This window comes from Eumetopias jubatus, unplaced genomic scaffold, assembly GCF_037043125.1.
Source record: "Eumetopias jubatus isolate StellerSeaLion01/CBP00866 unplaced genomic scaffold, mEumJub1_p1.0 scaffold_15, whole genome shotgun sequence".
NCBI classification, from domain to species: domain Eukaryota; kingdom Metazoa; phylum Chordata; class Mammalia; order Carnivora; family Otariidae; genus Eumetopias; species Eumetopias jubatus.
The window spans coordinates 82,622,084-82,640,140 of record NW_028274821.1 but is presented as its reverse complement, the minus strand read 5'-3'; the positions used below and the strand labels follow the sequence as shown (position 1 = coordinate 82,640,140).

Sequence of the window (18,057 nt, the reverse complement as noted above, 5' to 3'; positions counted from 1 at the left end):
GACGGGAGAGTTGCCTAGAAGTAGGGAGAGCTATGCGTCCCCAACTGCCCACACCAGACACCCCCTCCACCTAACAGGTCAGACTGGAGTCCCAGTTCCAACACTTAGGACCATCCTGTGACCCCGAGCAAGTCCTTTCGACTCTCTGAGTCCCCATCGGTAACACAGGGGGTCTGTGAGAATCAAATTAGATACTATAGCTTGGGGCAGAGCATGAACTAAATGCTCAGGAGATGGGGGCTGTGGTTAGGGTTGGGCCATGCCTGCCTGGATGGGTGGGCAAGATTTGGTCCCTCTTCCCCCTTTGGCCTCTACAACAAGCCCCATTTTACCAGCAGCTGGGATTCACTGGGGGCCAGTGGAATTCAGGGATTCTTTTAACAGGTGGATTTGGGTGGGAGGAGCCAAATGCCTCTCTGCCTCACTAGGGAGGGGACAGACGGGACCCCACTGAGACTCTGGCTTCAGGCTTTGTTAGCAACGGTGCTACAAACACTAGCTAACTAGGGTCGGGTGATTTCCTGGTCGTGGCAAACAAGACCTAAACATTTTTGAGTAGCAGCTGCTGCCCCCCAGGTCCCCATTCTAGAAGGAATGCTTTGAATTTCAGGAGCCCACTCCTCTCTCCCCAAAACTGATTATGGGTAGTGGATCTAAGTCGTCAGAGCCTTGGTGGTTTGCCTCCTGCAGTGGTGGATGGGAGAGCTACGTCCAGTCTCACAGACATCCCTGGGCACTGCCTCTGTGCCGGCCCTGTGCTGGAACTTCCTGTCCTCCTGGGGCGCCTGTCCAGTGGGGAAGAGAGTCCATGAACATCACAAAGGGAAACACAAGAGGGAAAGTGCTTTCAGCCCTGAGAGACTGAGATATGTAAGGGGCGTCACACCGTGTCTACGACTCTGCTTGCTTTTTCCACTGCGCGTTATGTTTGGGGGGCTCTCTTCTTATTCAAACACATGGCTGGGGCTCACCATGGCATCCCGTGGATGCACCATGCTTACTTACCCCTGGAGTGGGGAGGGTTTCCAAGGATGGAGATCATCCAGGGATGGCATTCCAGGTAGAGGAAGCGGTGGCAGCAAAAGCATGGGGATAGCAAAAGTGGGGGGCGCATCTGGGGGCTGGCTGGGGTCCAGGGTGGAGGGAGCACTGGGCATGTGTGGGGGAGCTGAGGGAGGCCCCCAAGCCCTAGGCCAGGAATCCACCCCTGGCCTGCTGGACATTTGGGAGTGTGGGCACAGACCCCCCCCTAGAACCGCCCTCCACAATAATTCCACTTATCCACCCTCCAAGTCCTCCCTGGGGAGGCCTCTGTTACTCTTTCCATTAATTGTCTCATTAATGACCCACTGAAGTCAAGTACCCATTGTTCTCTGGGCCTGGGGCAGCCTCCCCGGCTTTCTCCCCCGGGGGGTCTGTAAACGTCTTTCCTTCCCCGCTTTCCTTTGGCAGGCGTCCTTATCTGGTCCCTGCAGCCCTGGCCCGGACTGCTGCCACCTCTTCCTCCACCCACACCCTGCACACGCGGCCCCGCCGGTCCTGGGGCCCTGCAGCCACCACCAGCTCCCAGCTCGCTCGCCCCCTGGCCTCCCTCTGCCTCACTCCGCTCCGTTCTATGTGCTTCTCTTCCCGGTTTTCTGTTCTCTTTTCTCTCTTTCCTTCCTTTCTTCCTCTCACTCCCTTAACTGTGTTTCTCTCCCTGGATTTCTGCCACTTTCTCTCTTGGAGTGTATTTATCTCCCTCTGTGTCTCTGTGTCTATCTCAGGGTCTCTCTCTCTCTCTCTCTTTGGGTATCTTGGGAAATCTCTTCGGGATGACAGTCTCGCTGTCACCCTCTGTTTCCTAATGTCTCTATCTCTGTCTCTCATCTGTCACTACCTGCTGACTCTGCCTGTACGTCTGCAGGCGCGGTGCGTCCGTGCGTGCGTGTGTCTTTGTCTCTCTGATTCTGCCTCTTTCTCCCTCCCTCTGGCCTTTGTGCATCTGTCCCTCCCTCTCTGTTTGTCCCCGTCTCTCTCTCTCCTCTCTCTGACTCACCTCTCCCTACCCGTCCCTCCTTCCTTATGGGTCTCTGAACCCTCCTGATTGACTATTGTCCTGTTTCCAACCCCACCGCCTGCTCACCCACTGGGTCCCCAACACCCACACAGGTCAGACTGCTTCCCTCCATTGCCTAGCTCCCTGGTTACAGCTCCAGCTTCCCTTGGATGACAGCCTCAGGACGGCACCGCTGAGAGTAGGCGTGAGGTCCCATAGCTACCAGACTTTGGAATTCATGCATCTGTAAAGTTAAAAACAAACAAAAAAATGAAGGTGACCAACAGAGGGTCACTGTTTATCTTTCTAAATGGGAATTTTTTTCTAGAATCACCAACTTCTTCTCATTCCATAATAGAACATTTTAACACCAACAGTGAAAGTAGGAAGAACAAGATTTAACAATAATAGTTCTTTAAGTGAAATCAATTTAATTTTATGACATTTGCAACATTACATGTATTTTACTTATTCTGCCCCAAATGGGTGAAGATGTTGTCAGGGACCAGCCCAGTTGGAAACCCCTGATCTTGAGCAAGCCCCGTGGGAAAAGGGAGTGACCTCTACTTTGGGCAGAAAGGGCAAAGCTGGGACAGGACCCATAGCTCGTTGGCCACTCCCACACCTCATGGGGCCCCTCTGGTCTCTTCCCTGAAAGAACTTCTGGAGGCTGCCTGGCTGGGGGTCAGGCACCAGACCCCCTGCATTTCGTGCCTTCCTCTGGTCCTGTGTGCCAATGGACAATTTAACCCCTTGCTGTGCTTCACTTTCCTCTTTTGTAAAATGAGCAAAATAATAACTAGCTTCCTAGAGCTGCCTCACACACAGGAAAGGTCCAGGACTGTTAGCCACTATGAGTATTATGATCACAAAGTCGGGGGGCAATTTGGGCTGAGGCTAAAGCCCTGGAAGGGAGAGAAGGAACGTGAACCACGCCACCCAGGGGCCGGGGGCAGGCAGGCTGTGAGCTGCACGTCGGGGTGGGGGGTACCGGCCTGGGAAGGAGCCTTAGGCCTTGGACCCCAGCAAGGCTGCTTTGCAGGAGCCAAGGGTGGCATGGCCCCCTGCCTCCTCAGGACCCCACCTAGCTCGTTCAGGCACCCCAAGCCCAGGAGCTGGCACTCCAGTCACGGACATGGACACTCCCAGTGGGAGCAAAGGCGAAGCTCCAGGTGGCATTCATGGCCGCAGATGCCAGCAAAGGGGAACCTGGACAGCAGAGGAGCCGGGTGGATGCCAGTGACCATGGACACCATGGGAGGCAGCCTTGAGATGCCCTGAAATTCTGGAAGTCGACTCAGCAGATAAGGTTGGAGGTCTGAGCAAGCAGGTGAGAGTAATTAGGGAAACTTTGGGTTATTGATGTAAATTGACTTCATTTGTATTCAAGGCCAGGCAGGCCTGTTACAATTGGACAAACGTTTCCTTAGCAGCTGCTCTGAGCCAAGCACAGTGCTAGGCAGGGGATGCAAAGATGAAAAGAACAGGGAACTTTCTTTCCAGGGACACGAGGCTTTTCTAGTGCTGGTAGTGTTCTGTCTCTGAGAAAGGCCAGAGACACAGGCGAGGCCAGCCTGAAACATTTGACACTTCTGTTCCCTGGTTCGAGGATGTGCCCAGAAAGAAGAGCACTTTGAAAGCAGACCTAACGGGACTTGGTGACCTCCTGGATGAGAGTGTGTGGGAGAGGGAGGTGCAGGTGGCTTCCAGTGTCTTGGCTTGGCACCTGGGTGGACAGCGAAGGCATTCCCAAGTGGCAACGCAGGAGAGTGAGCAGGGCTGGCGGGGACATGTACTCCAGAGGGGGCTGGCTGAGTTTGGGGGTGCTTGAGGCATATGCAGGTCAGTGGGCATACACACGCATTTAGGGATCAGGAGAAACGTCAAGATAAAGAAGTAAATGAGTTAGTGCAAGGATGTGGGACCAAAAAGAGCTGGGAAGGCTAGACAGATTTTGCCTATTGGGTGGGGCAGCGATCTAAGGGAGTGCCTAGCAGGCAAACAGCCTGAGACAAGACATGGAGGGGGAGGAAAGTGGCACAAAAATTCAGAAAAGGTAATAATAGCATTGAGCTTAAGCACTGGTTGCCTTAGGGTAGTTGTGAGAGGCGTATCACAACTGAAGAGATACAGAGGCTTAGCCTCTGAAGTTACGCTGGGTGAGGTCGGTACACAATTCGGCAGGCAACAGGGAGCCACTGAAGGGTGTGGAGCAGGAGGGGTGTGATGAAGGCTACGTCTCAGCTTGAGCTAACCCGACAGCACATGACGAATTAAAACAAAGACCAAAACAGAGGAATATGAGGGCCAGGGATTGCCACTTCTTTGTTCATTCAACAAGCAGGCAGCCTCCTCTGTGCAGAAGCAACCTTTTTCCCCAACCTAACATCTAGCCCCTCATCTGCTAAGGGTTCAGACACCCAACCACCTAGCGTTAATACTGCATGCAAAAAAAAAAAAAAGAAAAGAAAAGAAAAAGAAAAAAAAAGAGTAACTGTAGGCTTCTACTAAACATTTCAGGATAATCAATAAATGTGAACGAGTTTAGGTCAGTCACCTCCTAAACGAAAAGGAGTTTTACACGTACATGCAGTGGAACACTATTCAGCCTTAAAAAGGAAAGAGATTCTGACACCTGCCACAACATGGATGAACCTGGAAGACATTGTGCTGAGTGAAAGAAACCAGACACAAAAATGAAGAGAGTTCTGGAGGTCCCCTCCTTGCAGGACGTGAATGTACGTACTACTGCTGAACTGTGTACTTACAAATGGTTAAGGTGGCAAGTGTAAAGGGTATTTTATCACAATTAAAAATAGAGGTCATTTTTAAAAGGAGTTTCCAAATGGATCATAGAACAAAACCCAGCTCTAAAACAGAAACCACGCCTAAAATAGTCATTTGGAAACCTACAAAGGAACGGGAAAGCTATACCAAGCAAATGTAAACAAAAAGCAAGCGTGGGCTGTGAGCTTGATAGAGGACAAGACAGAACTCAGACTCCAAGCACGGAGTGAGATGAAGACCAGAGAAGAGCCAGACTCTCTGGGCACCAGACAACCCGGCAGCAAGTCATCCAGCAGAAACTACCGGAAGTGCAAGAAGAAATACGAATGCTAGTCAGTCTCACACTCACCAACAGGCCAAAAAATACAGAAAACCTAATATAAACTACATTTCCTGTGTACATATCAAAATTTGTACCCCCCCCCAGAGACTGTACCTTTTGGTGCACATCATGGAAACTGACCACGTATTAGAGCAAAAGAAACTGCAAAGCTTCGCTCAGTGGTTTCAATGGGCTAGAGGTAGGAGCACTTTGAAAACTAAAAAGGACCAAGCCAATGAGTTATTGGTACCATCGACACTATTCCTGTCGTTATTGTCATTATTCACTGGTTCTCTTACAAGTTCTAGGGGAGTCTGCCAAACAGGTAGGAGGTGGAAATATGCAAATATAAACCTTTACCATCATCCCTTCAGTGTTTACCATGTGCCGCCTCCTGTGCAGCTTTCAACATACACCTTTATTAGAAATAGCTAATTGTTTTATGAGAGTGAGCTTTCTGCTTCTCTTCTATCACCCTCAGGGCCTGGAGCAGTGCATTTCGAGTAAGTGGTGAAGACTTACAAACTGAAGTGCACTGATTAAGGATCTACTTCAAAGTCAGATCTGAGTTTCAAACTTCTGGCACTGACTAGCTGTGTGACCTTGGACAAGCTGAATGCCCATTCTGAATCTTGGTTTCCTCATACGTAAACAGATAGGAGCAATACTTACACCAGCTGACACTGCTCAGTTTAACTCTAGTAAGTGTCCAGCATGGCACCTGCTCTAAGGTAGGCATTCAGTAAAGGTTAGTCTGAGGTTGAGGAAGAGTAGGTAAAACTCACCAAAACAGATAAACTTAGAATAGGGGTTCTTTTTTCTGAAAAAGCAAAAATAATCATCTTTAAATAAAAACATCCTCCAATGCATGTAAAATGATTTTTTTTAAAGATTTATTTATTTGGGGGGAGCGGCGGGAGACAAAAGGGAGAGGAAGAAAGAGACCCAAGCAGACTCATGCATGGAGCCCACACGGAGCTCAATCCCACGACCGAGATCATGACCCGAGCCAAAACCAAGAGTCAGATACCCAAACCGACTGCGCCATTTTTAAATGATATTTAAATATCATTTTAAAAATGATATTTTTAAAAAATATCATAGGGGTAGCAGTGAAATAAGTTAAGGTACATTCATAGTATGGAATACCACACTGCAATGAAAAAGGGGTAAGTTGTATCTCCATGTTCACATATGAGCAGATGGCCATCATGTGTTGTTGGGTTAAAAAAAAAAAAAAGCAAGCTTCAGAATATGAACAGAATAGTTCCCTTCCCTGCTTTTTAAAAATTATGTACGTATAAATGTCTGGAAGAATACACATCTAATCATTAAAGGGGAGTAAGATTGGGAACTTAACAAGAAGTCTGTCTTTTAACTTTTTATATTCCAGTTTCTTTTGTAACTTCTAACACACACAAACACACACACACACAAGCATGTAAAAAGGAAAAAAAAACGGGACAGAAGTCTTTGAATTCTCTCTGGCCTGTATGTTTCATGGGACTTGGAAAGCCGGTGAGCTGAATGGAGGAGGTGGTTAATCCTTCTGGCGAGGGTAGGAATTCCCATCCCCAGCTTTTCCTTTTGAAAGAAGGAGGTTCAAGGAAGGAGAGAGGGAGAAGGCATTGCTCCAGCATTACTCATTACTCAGCAGATCCAAACAGGTAGTCTCATCCCGGTCCCTGCCACCACTGCAGCCCGACACAGAGGAACAGAGAAACTCTTTGATAAATGTCAACTGAAATAGAGCAATCAGCTGAAAGCCATTTGCTGAGCTGTCTGACTGCCCTGGGCTCGAGGTTTTCCTTTATTCATTTATCATGATATACAGCTTTGGCCAACATACACACAGGAGAGAAATTGTTGACATGTGGGACCCAAGTACAGAAAATCTTTCATTTTCCACCCCACCCCCCAACCCCGTCTGTTCACCAAATAAGTTTTTGTTTATTTAAAGACTACAGAGGATTTGGCTGTTAAGAACCAAATGCCTTTGGAGTGGAGTTACAACATAATTTATCATTTCCTCTGTTTATTAAAAAATCCTGCATCTTTGAGAAGCACATTTGCTGTGAGTGGGGGATTTCGGCCACTCACGAAAGACTGCCGCAATGCCCCGCCATGTGGCTTACCCCAAAAAAGGCTCCTTGATTGCTATGTCTATCCCTGTTCTTCCCCCAGCTGACTTCTGATCGTGTGATGGCTACTCAGGGCTGGTGAGTGGGGTTGGACTGAGGACAGGTAAGTGGGGGCGGAGACTAGGTTAGCTTCTTTCATTTTTGACCTGATTCTGACCTTGAACCCTCAATGGCTGTATACACTGTGCTCTACCAGTATAAGCAGAGGGAGAAGAGCAGACCTCCCCCAACGGAAGGGATCTGAGAAGAGTCAGACAGCAAAGAGAAGCTGGATGCCGCTTCAAAGGAGTGAAGGCAGGCCCCACAGCTGCCCAAGGAGGTTCCACTCTAAGGGCAGACATCTGGCAAAACTGGAATGAACTTCCGACCTTCCACTCAAGACATTTTGGATAACGACTCAGTCCAGCGTGCTGTGCACCCCTCAAAGACAGAGGTCACATCTTGCCCATTTTTGCAACCCCAGCATGTAGCACGGTACCTGACACGCAACTGGTGCTCACTAAATGTTCATGAAGGCTGCAGGATGCAGTGGGCAGAGCGCAAGCTTTAGATCAGGCCTCGGTTTGAATCCCAGCTCTGCCACTTGCTAGCTATGTACCCTGGGCAAGAAATTTGACCTCTCTTGAGCTCCTCCCTCTCTGCAAAATGAGTCTGACAACGAATAACGAAACCCTCTATCACTTTACTAGGCTTGTTACTTTGGGGAAGTCCTCTAATACTGTCAAGTCTCAGTCTCCTATTTATAAAATGAAGATAATACACATCTCCTAAGTTTACCATGAAGATTAAAGATACTGCCTAGAATTGGATCTAGCTCTATATTATGAATGAGAGAATGAAAAGAGAATAAAAGAAAGAAAGAAAGAAAGAAAGAAAGAAAGAAAGAAAGAAAGAAAGAAAGAAAGAAAAGAATATTACTAGAGGAAAAAAACCTTACTTAACCCAGTACCCAAAGATAAGCCACAACAAACCACTTGTCTGTCAACAACAGGCAGGCTCTGGGGGAAAGGTATCTCATTACCAAGTAAATGTTGAGGACAAAGGCAATAGTGGAAAATGACAGAGTGGTGGTGTTATGACTGGAAAGAAAGGAAAAGAAGCCAGGATTTGTGAGCAGCTACTTTGTACGATTCATTTACAACACATGTGAATGCTTCCTATGTTCCAGGCATTATGTCAAGTTCTGAGGAAAATAAAGATATACAGACTAATTATCAAAAAGAATAGTGAAGGTTCAGTTAAAAGCCGTGGACAGTGCTGAGAGCCAAGGATAGGAGTCCTAGCCTGGGGGAAAAGGGAAGACTTCCCAGAGGAGGTGATACCCAAGCTGAGACCTGAAGGATGAACAGGACTGGCCAGGTAGGTCAGCAGGGGCAGAATGGTCCAGGCAGAGGAAAGAGCATGTGTGAGGGTGACTCAGAGGCAAAAGTGTTGTTCTGGTGGCTTTACATACAGGTCCTTAGAGAATATGAATCCAGACTGACTCTATCCATTCCTTTGTGGTGGTTATTCTTTCCAATTTATTTTGATTTTATTGTTAGGTAAAAATGGGCCTCTAGCAAAGAGATCCAGTCACAGGTGAAGGCCCACATCAACCCAGAGTTCAAAGTTGGGGATGGGGCCCAACTAATTGAAAAGGAAGCTCTCGAGATGAGAAGCAGGCAGTGCTGAACCTGCCAATAGTCCTAGTTGCTTGGCAATGTCATGATCAGGGCAAATGCCCTAAGTAGAGGCCATCCGTCACAGCGGATACTCTGAGGGCCACCCAAGGCAGAGGGCCAGAGGAGAATGGGGTGGACAGGGTAAAGGAGGAAGAGAATGCACAAGTCTGGGTGTCCCACTAGAAGGCTGAGCCTCATAAACACCGACAGCTGCATGGTGACAGCCTTCTGTGTGGACAGAGAAGAGAGGGGGCAATTTGCCACCCATGGGATCCACCAGAATCTGGGCTCTGGAGTACTGCTGCCCCGGGTGGACTCTCATCCAAGGAGTTCTTTGGTCTTCACTGCTAGATGCCTGTCCAGCTCTGCAACGGTGTCGTCGGCCATTTGACTGATCTGCAGGAACACAAAATGAGACAGCCCGATAACTGGCGCTGGGGAAGGGCAGGGGGACAAACATTCCAAAACTATGGAAAAGTTATCTGGGAAACAGTGATGGTGACAGAAGCTCACATTATTTAGTCCCAGCCAGGCGCTGTGCTAAGAACTTTATATACACACTCTTACTTATTCCCAACAGTAGCCCCATGAGATAGATACTATCATCATCCCTATTTCAGAGATGAGGAAATTGAGGCAGTTAGATCACCTGTCAAGATACACAGCTGAAAGGAGCAATGACAAAATTTAATCCCCAGTAGTCTGATTCCACAGCCCCAAATTCTTAACTATTATTATAGAACACAGAGAAGTCAGCCTTATCGGTCACTTAATGACCCTCTAGAATTTCCTACACCTCCGACACTCTGGTATATAAAGACTATTAAGATCCCAGTAATTAAGCAGGAAAAAAAAAAGTCTTGAAAAAAGAAGAAATACATCTGGTTAACAAACATGGAAAATTCAACAGACACTGAAGAAATGCAAATTAAAACAAGATATAATTCCGTTATCGTAGTTAATAAAGTTTGATGTTGTAGCTTTTAATTACAATATTCAATGCCAGAAAGCTATGGTAAAATGGATAAGCTTATATATCAGTGATAGGAATTCAAATTGATGCAAATGTCCACACCATTTTTTAACCCCCCAAATCTCTCAACTGGGAAATTACCACATGAATGGAATCTGAAAAAAATTTCTAAAGTTCCATATGCAAAGATATTTATCTAGGCTTTATTTTTTTTTTTAAGATTTATTTATTTATTTTAGAGACAGTGGGGAGGGGCAGAGGGAGAGAGAGTCTCAAGCAGACTCCACACCAAGTGTGGAGCCTGACGCAGGGCTCAATCTCACGATCCTGAGATCCCAACCCAAGCCCAAACCAATCACGACCGGAGCCGAAACCAAGAGTCTGATGCTTAAACACCTTTGCCACCCAGATGTCCCATCTAGGGTTTATTTATTTATTTTTTTAAGATTTTATTTACTTGACAGAGAGAGACACAGTGAGGGAACACAAGCAGGGGGAGTGGGAGAAGGAGAAGCAGGCTTCCCGCTGAGCAGGGAACCTGATGCGGGGCTCGATCCCAGAACTCTGGGATCATGACCTGAGCCGAAGGCAGACGCTGAACCGACTGAGCCACCCAGGCGCTCCTAGGCTTTATTTTTAATAATGAAAAATCAGAAAATCTAAAGTGACAGAACAGGGAAGTAGCTGAATACATACAACCATTAAAAATGGTTAAGATTAAAAAAAATGGTTAAGACTATCTACTTTTTATGGAAAGGGTATAAATATGAATAACATTCCAGCACATATTTCTGAAATGTTTGAATGTTTATAGCAAGTACGGATTGCTTTTGTAATCAGAAAAAAGGAAATAATGTTAAAGATATTCTTTATAATATCATGGGAAAATGCTCATGTTATCTTTAAAGAAAAAGCAGGATACAAAATTGTGCATATACATAGTAGAAATGATCTCAAGTATGTAAAAAAATGCACATTTCTTAAAAATGGAAGGAAACATGTGAAAATACTAATGGTCTTTATCTTTTAGTGATGGGAAGACAGATAATATATTATTCATGTCCCTATCTATCACATCTTGCAAAAGACCTAGTGTATAGCAAGTGCTCAGGAAATATTTACTAAATGAATAATTATCAAAGTTTTGTGCTTTTCTATATTTTCCAAATTTTCAAAAATAAACATGTACTAAAGGTGAGAAACAAAACACAATACAATTTAATAAGTGTTGCAGCTTCCCTCCCACGTCTAAAAGGGACCAAAGACAGGAAGCCTTGAAGTATGGTGCCCAGGATCCGTGTGCTCAGTGGCACAGTGGCCACTTGACATCTTTATTTGCAGACCACAGGCCTTGGCCAAGAACTAGGAACTAAATGCACTGGGAAGGGTAGTAACGAAAAAGGATTTGGAGCAATTGGTCCCAGGCAGGGAGACAACCAGGCTCTCACCAAATCAACAGCTGCACATTTTACAGCCAGGGGAAAGCAGGGCTTTGGGGGCTGCTGGGCGTGCTGGAAGAGCGGCTGGGCTCAGAATGGCTGCTGGGTCCCTCCTCACTCGGCCACAGACTTTCAGATGCTGCCCCACCTCGCCCAGAGCAGCTGCCTTGCATGGTGGGTGGCAGGATGCCCAGCAGCACTCACTCCAGCAAGCCTACTCTGGAAAAATGGCGCAAGGGCAGTTTGGGGACAAGAATGGGGACTGGGGAAGGAAGAGTACCTAGAGTAACAGTGTGATAATGTGGGTCAGCACCCACATATCAGTTAAATTCTCAGTGAGGTGACAACGTGTAAGTCACTGAATCTCAGTTTCCTCATCTATCAAATGGGGATGCCGGTCCCTTCCTCAGAGAGTAGTTGTGCGAGTCGAACTTGTTCATGAATATGCAAGCACGGTTTAAACTGGTTATTTGCTATGCAAATGCTGCTTGTGCTACTCTGATTTTTATTATCACTTCCTGACTTCTTTTCAAATTAATCAATTAATGAAAATATTTACTAACTTTCTAGCAAATTAGAGGCACAAAGTGCCCCTGGGGACAGTCTGCCTGCAAGTTCATCTTTTCCATCTTTATCAGACTTCTTAAATAATGATGATTAACATGGGGCACCTGGGTGGCTCAGTTGGTTGAGCACCTGACTCGATTTTGGCTCAGGTCATGATCTCAGGGTCATGAGATCGAGCCCGGACTCAGGCTCTGCACTCAGCAGGGAGTCTGCTTGAGATTCTCTCTCTCCCTCTGCCCCTCCCCTGCTCGCACATGCACTCTCTCTCTCTCCCTCTAAAATAAATAAAAAACCTTTAAAAAATAATAAAATAAAACGATGATTAACAACAATGACAACAGCACAATAGCTCCCTCTTACCGAGTATTACTAGGTGCCAGGTACTCGGCTAAAAACTTCATATGCATTATTTCACATAATCCTCAAAATCTATGAAATGCTGTTACTATGTCCCTTTAATACATTGTGAATACTTGACTATTTCACCTGACAGTTGCATAGTCGTACATGGTATGCAAAGGGGTTTTGTCCAAATCCAACAACCACACATAACTTCTATAAGGCAGGTGAGACAGGTATTATCCCCATTTTACAGAGGAATAAACCAAGGGGTAAATGTTAACTAATCTGCCCAAGGTCACGTTAAAAAGTCAGTGGTGTGACTGAGCCAGGAAGTCACCTACCCCAACAGCCAGTTTGGTGCTGCTACCCGCTGTGAGGCGCCCCCAGCACCTGGCCCTGTCCTTCCTCACTCCAGGCAAGCTGTGTGGGGGTCATTCCAACCGTCAATCCCAGCCCCGAATTCAGTCAGAGAAGGGTGGGGAAAGCAATGGGACGGACAAACAGGGTGGACAATTACTGAGGACTGGCAACCACACCAGCCACTTTAAAGTATGTTTGTCATCTGGTCCTCTCAGCAAACCTGTGAGATAAGCACCCCTCCTCCCACTTTTCAGATGAGGAGACAGAAGCTCAAAAAGGTGAAGCCATTTGCTAACCTTTGCAGCCAAGAAGTGAAAGAGCTGGGATCTGCACCAGTCAGGCCTGCCTGCCTCCACAGCAAGAGCCCTTTCCATTTTAATCCACTGCCTCATAAAGACCATATCATCATGGTCGTCATCCTCACATCTGCTCCCTTCTCCTTCAGGAAAGTGGGAGGCGGAGCCAGGACAGGGGAAGGCAGGAGCACACAAGTGCAGGGCTGGGGCAGGCGGGTAGCAAGCCAGCCTCCCAGAGGCCTGGCTCAGAACACCCACTGCCTCACCCAGGCCGGCCTCCCTGCCTGCTTGCCTGGCCTCCGGGAGCCCCTCCCTCCTTCAGCCTGCTTGCACCCAGCTTCACTTAAGAGCAGCACTGTTGCTCAGAATAAGGCGGCAGTGAAAGGATCTTGGCCAGATTTACTGGTGGTTTCTGCCAAGCGCCTTAATGCTCAGCAGGCCCATTTATAGTAAACTGAAGCAAAGGTGAAACAGCAGGCTGGCAGATGTCAGAGTCCCGAGTGGGTAGGCCCCGGTCCTTCTTCAGCTGAGCTGGTCTGGGCCGCGGGTTGGGAAGCTGGGTGTGTGTGTGTGGGGGGGGGTGTCAGACGTGACTATAGGGATAGAACCTATAACTCAAGCCCTTCATTTTTATACACCAAAGAAGAAACATTTTTATAATATAGTTTTTAAAAAATCTGACTTCAAAAGAATTTTGGAACATTAAAAAAAAAATCCCACAAAGAATAATATTGAAATTGTTCATAATCCCATTGCCTGAAATGACTAGCATTAATGACCACCATTCTCAAGTGGTTAAGTTGCCAATCTTTTTTTTTTTAAGATTTTATTTTTGAGTAACATCTACAACCAATGTGGGGCTTAAACTCAAAACCCCAAGATCAAGAGCCACATGCTCTACTGACTGAGCCAGCCAGGTACTCCTAAGCTGCCAATCCTTTTATGTACATGAAAATTTTCATTATAAAAATGGAATCATATTATAATACTGTTGTGTAACCTACCTTAAAAAAATAAATTCCAAAAGAAACTTAGTATGTCCGCAAAATATTTTTTTAAAGATTTTATTTATTTGCGAGAGAGAGAGAGAGTGAGCATGAGTGGGGGGCAGAAGGAGAGGGAGAAGCAGACTCCCTCTGAGCAGGGAGCCGGACGTGGGACACAATCCCAGGACCTCTGAATCATAACCTGAGCCAAAGGCAGATGCTTAACCAACCGAGCCACCCAGGTGCCTCTGCAAAATATTTTTTTTAAAGATCTGAAAGAGAAAGAGAGTGTGGAGCCCAATGCAGGGCTCGACCTCACAACCCTCAGATCACGACGTGAGCCAAAACCAAGAATTGGACGCCTAACTGACTATGCAACCCAGGCGCCCCCGCAAAATATTTTTATAACTGTCTCTATATAGACCCCAGTAAATGGAGGTAAATACAATTTATTTTCCCACTGTCAGAAATTTAGACAGTTTCTAATTTTCTACTATGATATATAATACATCAACAGACACCTCTGTAGGTAAGATTCTTGACAATTTATTTTGGATAAATTCTTAAGCCTCTGAGTCAAAAATGTATGGATTTTGGTATACACTGCTATGTTATCCTTTAGGAAGGTTGTATAGGTTTATACAAAAAATAATCTTTTCTGTGGAGTGTAGAAGTAAAAGCAATACTTCCAAGATCAGCAGCATTTCAAACTCACATTAAAAATTCTGGGTTCAAATGTTGGGGATTAGAAAAGGCAAAATTTTAAAAAATACACATATTCTAAAACCCTTGCAAGTGATTTAGGCAGTACATACCAAGAATCTTAAGAATATGCATTCCCCTTGTGCAATAATTCCACAGTTGGGACTCTATCCTAGGGAAATCATCCCAACAAAGATTTACGTATAAAAATATTCCCTGCAACCTTATTTATAACAAAAAAGTTTAAACAAACTAAATGTCCAACAAGAGGCTTATGAAAGTGAATTATGGTATTAACCACAAGACAGACTATTTTGTAACCATCAGAAATGGCTGTTTACAGACACTTTTTTAAGACACGAGAAAATGCTAATAGTTTTAATGCTAAACAGAAAATAAAAAGCCAAGTACAAAACCATATGCATACCACATATTCAGGCATGTTAAAAACTATGTAGTTAAAAAAAAAAAGAAGGAAAGCAGAAATACTCCAAAATGTTAAGAGCAGTTGCTTCTGCAATGTGGGTTTATGGTGTGAATTTTTCCCCATTTTTTTAAAACAGTCTTCTGAACTCTCCACATTTTCTACAGTGAGCATATATTACTTGGATAATCAGGAACAAAGTGAACAAATACATTTTAAAAAACTCTAATAAAACAACAATCAGCCCCCTTCCTTGCTTATTTAAAAAACAAAAACAAAAACCACATACCCAAAACTCCAGCTTAGTGCCTTCTGTCAGGGAAAAAGAACAAAATAAAGTGACACCTGGACCCTCGTGCTGGGTCTGTCTCCTGAAGATTTTCTCCCTCCACTTTTAACCATATGACAATAAAGGCACTTGTTAACAGTAATGGTAAGAACTCATCTTCAAATGATAATATCTTAAATAATAAAGATTATTGCACTGGGTATGTTATGTACATACACTGTGATCTATTCTCTTGTAATATTACACATGTCCTCACAGAGAGAGCATGCAGGTCTGCACTAGAATGTTAACAATGGTCATCTCTGGGTGATGAAAATTTCAATTACTTCCTTCTTAATTAAAAAAAAAATTGACATAACATGTATAGCTTAGTATCAGAAAAAAACTAATAAAGTTATTTTCATTTTGAAAAATAATAACAGTCAACAGAAATAAGCATTAAAGAAACGAATCTAATCTGAAGAGGAAGGTGAAAAGTGAGGTGCTAATGTGAAGGCTTCTAGCAACGTCTTCGTCAAGTGGGTTTGATCAAGAGTACTACTTACCCAATCATTCTTCCCTTTTCGGGGAACATGGGCTCTGGTCCCTGAGGCAGTGGCCCAGTCTTGCTGAGTGAGGAGTGCCTGGCACTTTCCCGTGGTCCATGGGCTTACCACGAAGAAGCAAGGGAAAGGTCAAGTGTTGGCTGCAGAGACGGAATCTCCTGGGGATGGACAAGGAGCTGGCCCAGCTAGGGCCAAGGACAGACTCCTACAAGGCCTGACTGGTGCTCAGAAAAGGCCAGCCTAATCTAGGAACCTCTTTTAGCTGATGCAGGGCAAGAGGAGGGTTCAAGGAAGGCAAGAAGGGAACTCTGAGGGTCCAGGTATCAGGCACTCTAATGGTGCCTCTAGCATGTCCACGGCAACCCTTTACAGTGGGAATTACAAATCCCTTTTTACAGAAGGAGTCAAGTAATGTCCCCAAGGTCACAGGACATCATGTGCAGAACTAGCCTGATCTAACTCTGGTACCATCACAGGGATACACCGTAAGGCTTCTAGGTCCTTAATTACCAACTGTGTCTGCTTTTGCAGAATTATCCGGGGAGCTTTTTAAAAGTAACTAATGATGTAATATATGATGATTAACATAACAATAAAAAATTTAAAAAAAAAGCAATGGCCACACAAATATTAATTTACAAAATGAAAAAAAAAAAAAGTATACATTCCTGGGCGCCTGGGTGGCTCAGTTGGTAAGTGACTGCCTTCGGTTCAGGTCATGATCTTGGAGTCCCGGGATCGAGTCCCACATCGGGCTCCCTGCTCAGCAAGGAGCCTGCTTCTCCCTCTAACCTTCCCCCCTCTCATGTACTCTCTCTCTCTTTCATTCTCGCTCTCTCAAATAAATAATCTTAAAAAAAAAATAAAAATAAAAATACACATTCCTAGGGAGACCTACTAAAAATCAGTAAATGCAGGAGCAGAGCCCAGGCATCCATCCAAAATTTTTTCCTAGGTGATTGTTAGGGCTGGCCCACAAACGGCATTCTGACTGCTGGTCTAGAAGGGGAGCAGTTGGTTAATTTACGGCTTCCTCCAGATGTCCCTCTAACAGCACTCACGCTCCCTGCCTCTAGCCTCTTCCCTCCTTATGCCCCATCCTGCCCACACTCATGTTCAATCTTCCTAAAATAATGCTTTCGTGGTGGATGCAGAGGCTTTGGGCAAGCCCTTTATATTATGCTAAACACTATTCTATCTCCTAAATACTGGTAAATTCATCTTCCTATCTTAATTCCACTGATATCTCTTAGCTTCAGGCTACCATTTCCTGGATGGATTTCCGCAACAGCCTCCCTGGCCTCCCTGCCTCCACTCTTGATCCTTACAATCTGTTTTCTACCCAGCCACCATAATCATCGTTCATAAACACACATGTGATCTCCCCAGTGTCTGGGAAAAAAATCTTTCCAGGAACTTACTGTATCAGAATCACGTGGGGAGCATTTAAAAATGCAGATCTGCAGGGCCCACCCCAGACTCACTGACTCAATCTCTGGGCGTGGGGTCCCAGAAACCTGTATTTTTATAAGCTCCTTAAGTGACCGTGATGCTGTAGCAGATTCGATTATTGTTCAAAAATTTTCATACTCTCCTCTAGACCTCCACAAACATATATATTTCTCTGTCCCGGTGATACTGGGCTTGGCCTGTGTGATCTGCTTGGCCAGTGGGATGTACCAAGAGCAGGTGCTTCAAATGTACTTGAATGGCTGGGCTTATGCTCTTGGCATCTGCTGTTGAAAAGATGTCCTCGGGGGAAGCTTGGGTGGCTTAGTCGGTTAAGAGTCTGGCTTTGGCTTGGGTCATGATCCCAGGGTGCTGGGATCGAGTCCCACGTCGGGCTCTTTGCTCAATGGGGAGCCTGCTTCTCCCTCTGCCTGCCGCTCCCCCTGTTTGTGCTCTCTCTCTCTACCTCTGTCAAATAAATAAATAAAATCTTAAAAAAAAAAAAAAAGAAAGAAAGAAAAAAGAAAAGATGTCCTGGGAAGCTTGTTGACTCCAGAAGACTGAGAGACAAAGCAGACCTGAACCCAATCCAACATCTGGAACCAAGCCCACTGAGCCCAGCCTAGAAGAGCGACTCCCAGCTGACCCACAGAAATGAGACTAAGAAATAAAACCTGATACTGTAAATCACTGAGTTGTGAGGTGGTCTGTCATGCAGCATTATCGTGGCCACAGA

General features: G+C 45.5%; 1 protein-coding gene across 6 annotated transcripts in view; it reads right to left on the bottom strand.

Annotated features, from left to right (window-relative positions):
- Nucleotides 1-8,780: 8,780 nt before the first annotated feature.
- Nucleotides 8,781-18,057, bottom strand: part of MRRF (mitochondrial ribosome recycling factor) — a 51,622-nt gene continuing 42,345 nt past the window's right edge. For all 6 annotated transcript variants that reach the window (XM_028107699.2, XM_028107698.1, XM_028107702.1 and 3 more), the window contains one exon: nt 8,781-9,345. In XM_028107699.2, the coding sequence (XP_027963500.2) occupies nt 9,268-9,345 (78 nt within the window). In that variant the 3' untranslated portion in view covers nt 8,781-9,267. The remainder of the gene's footprint in view (nt 9,346-18,057) is intronic.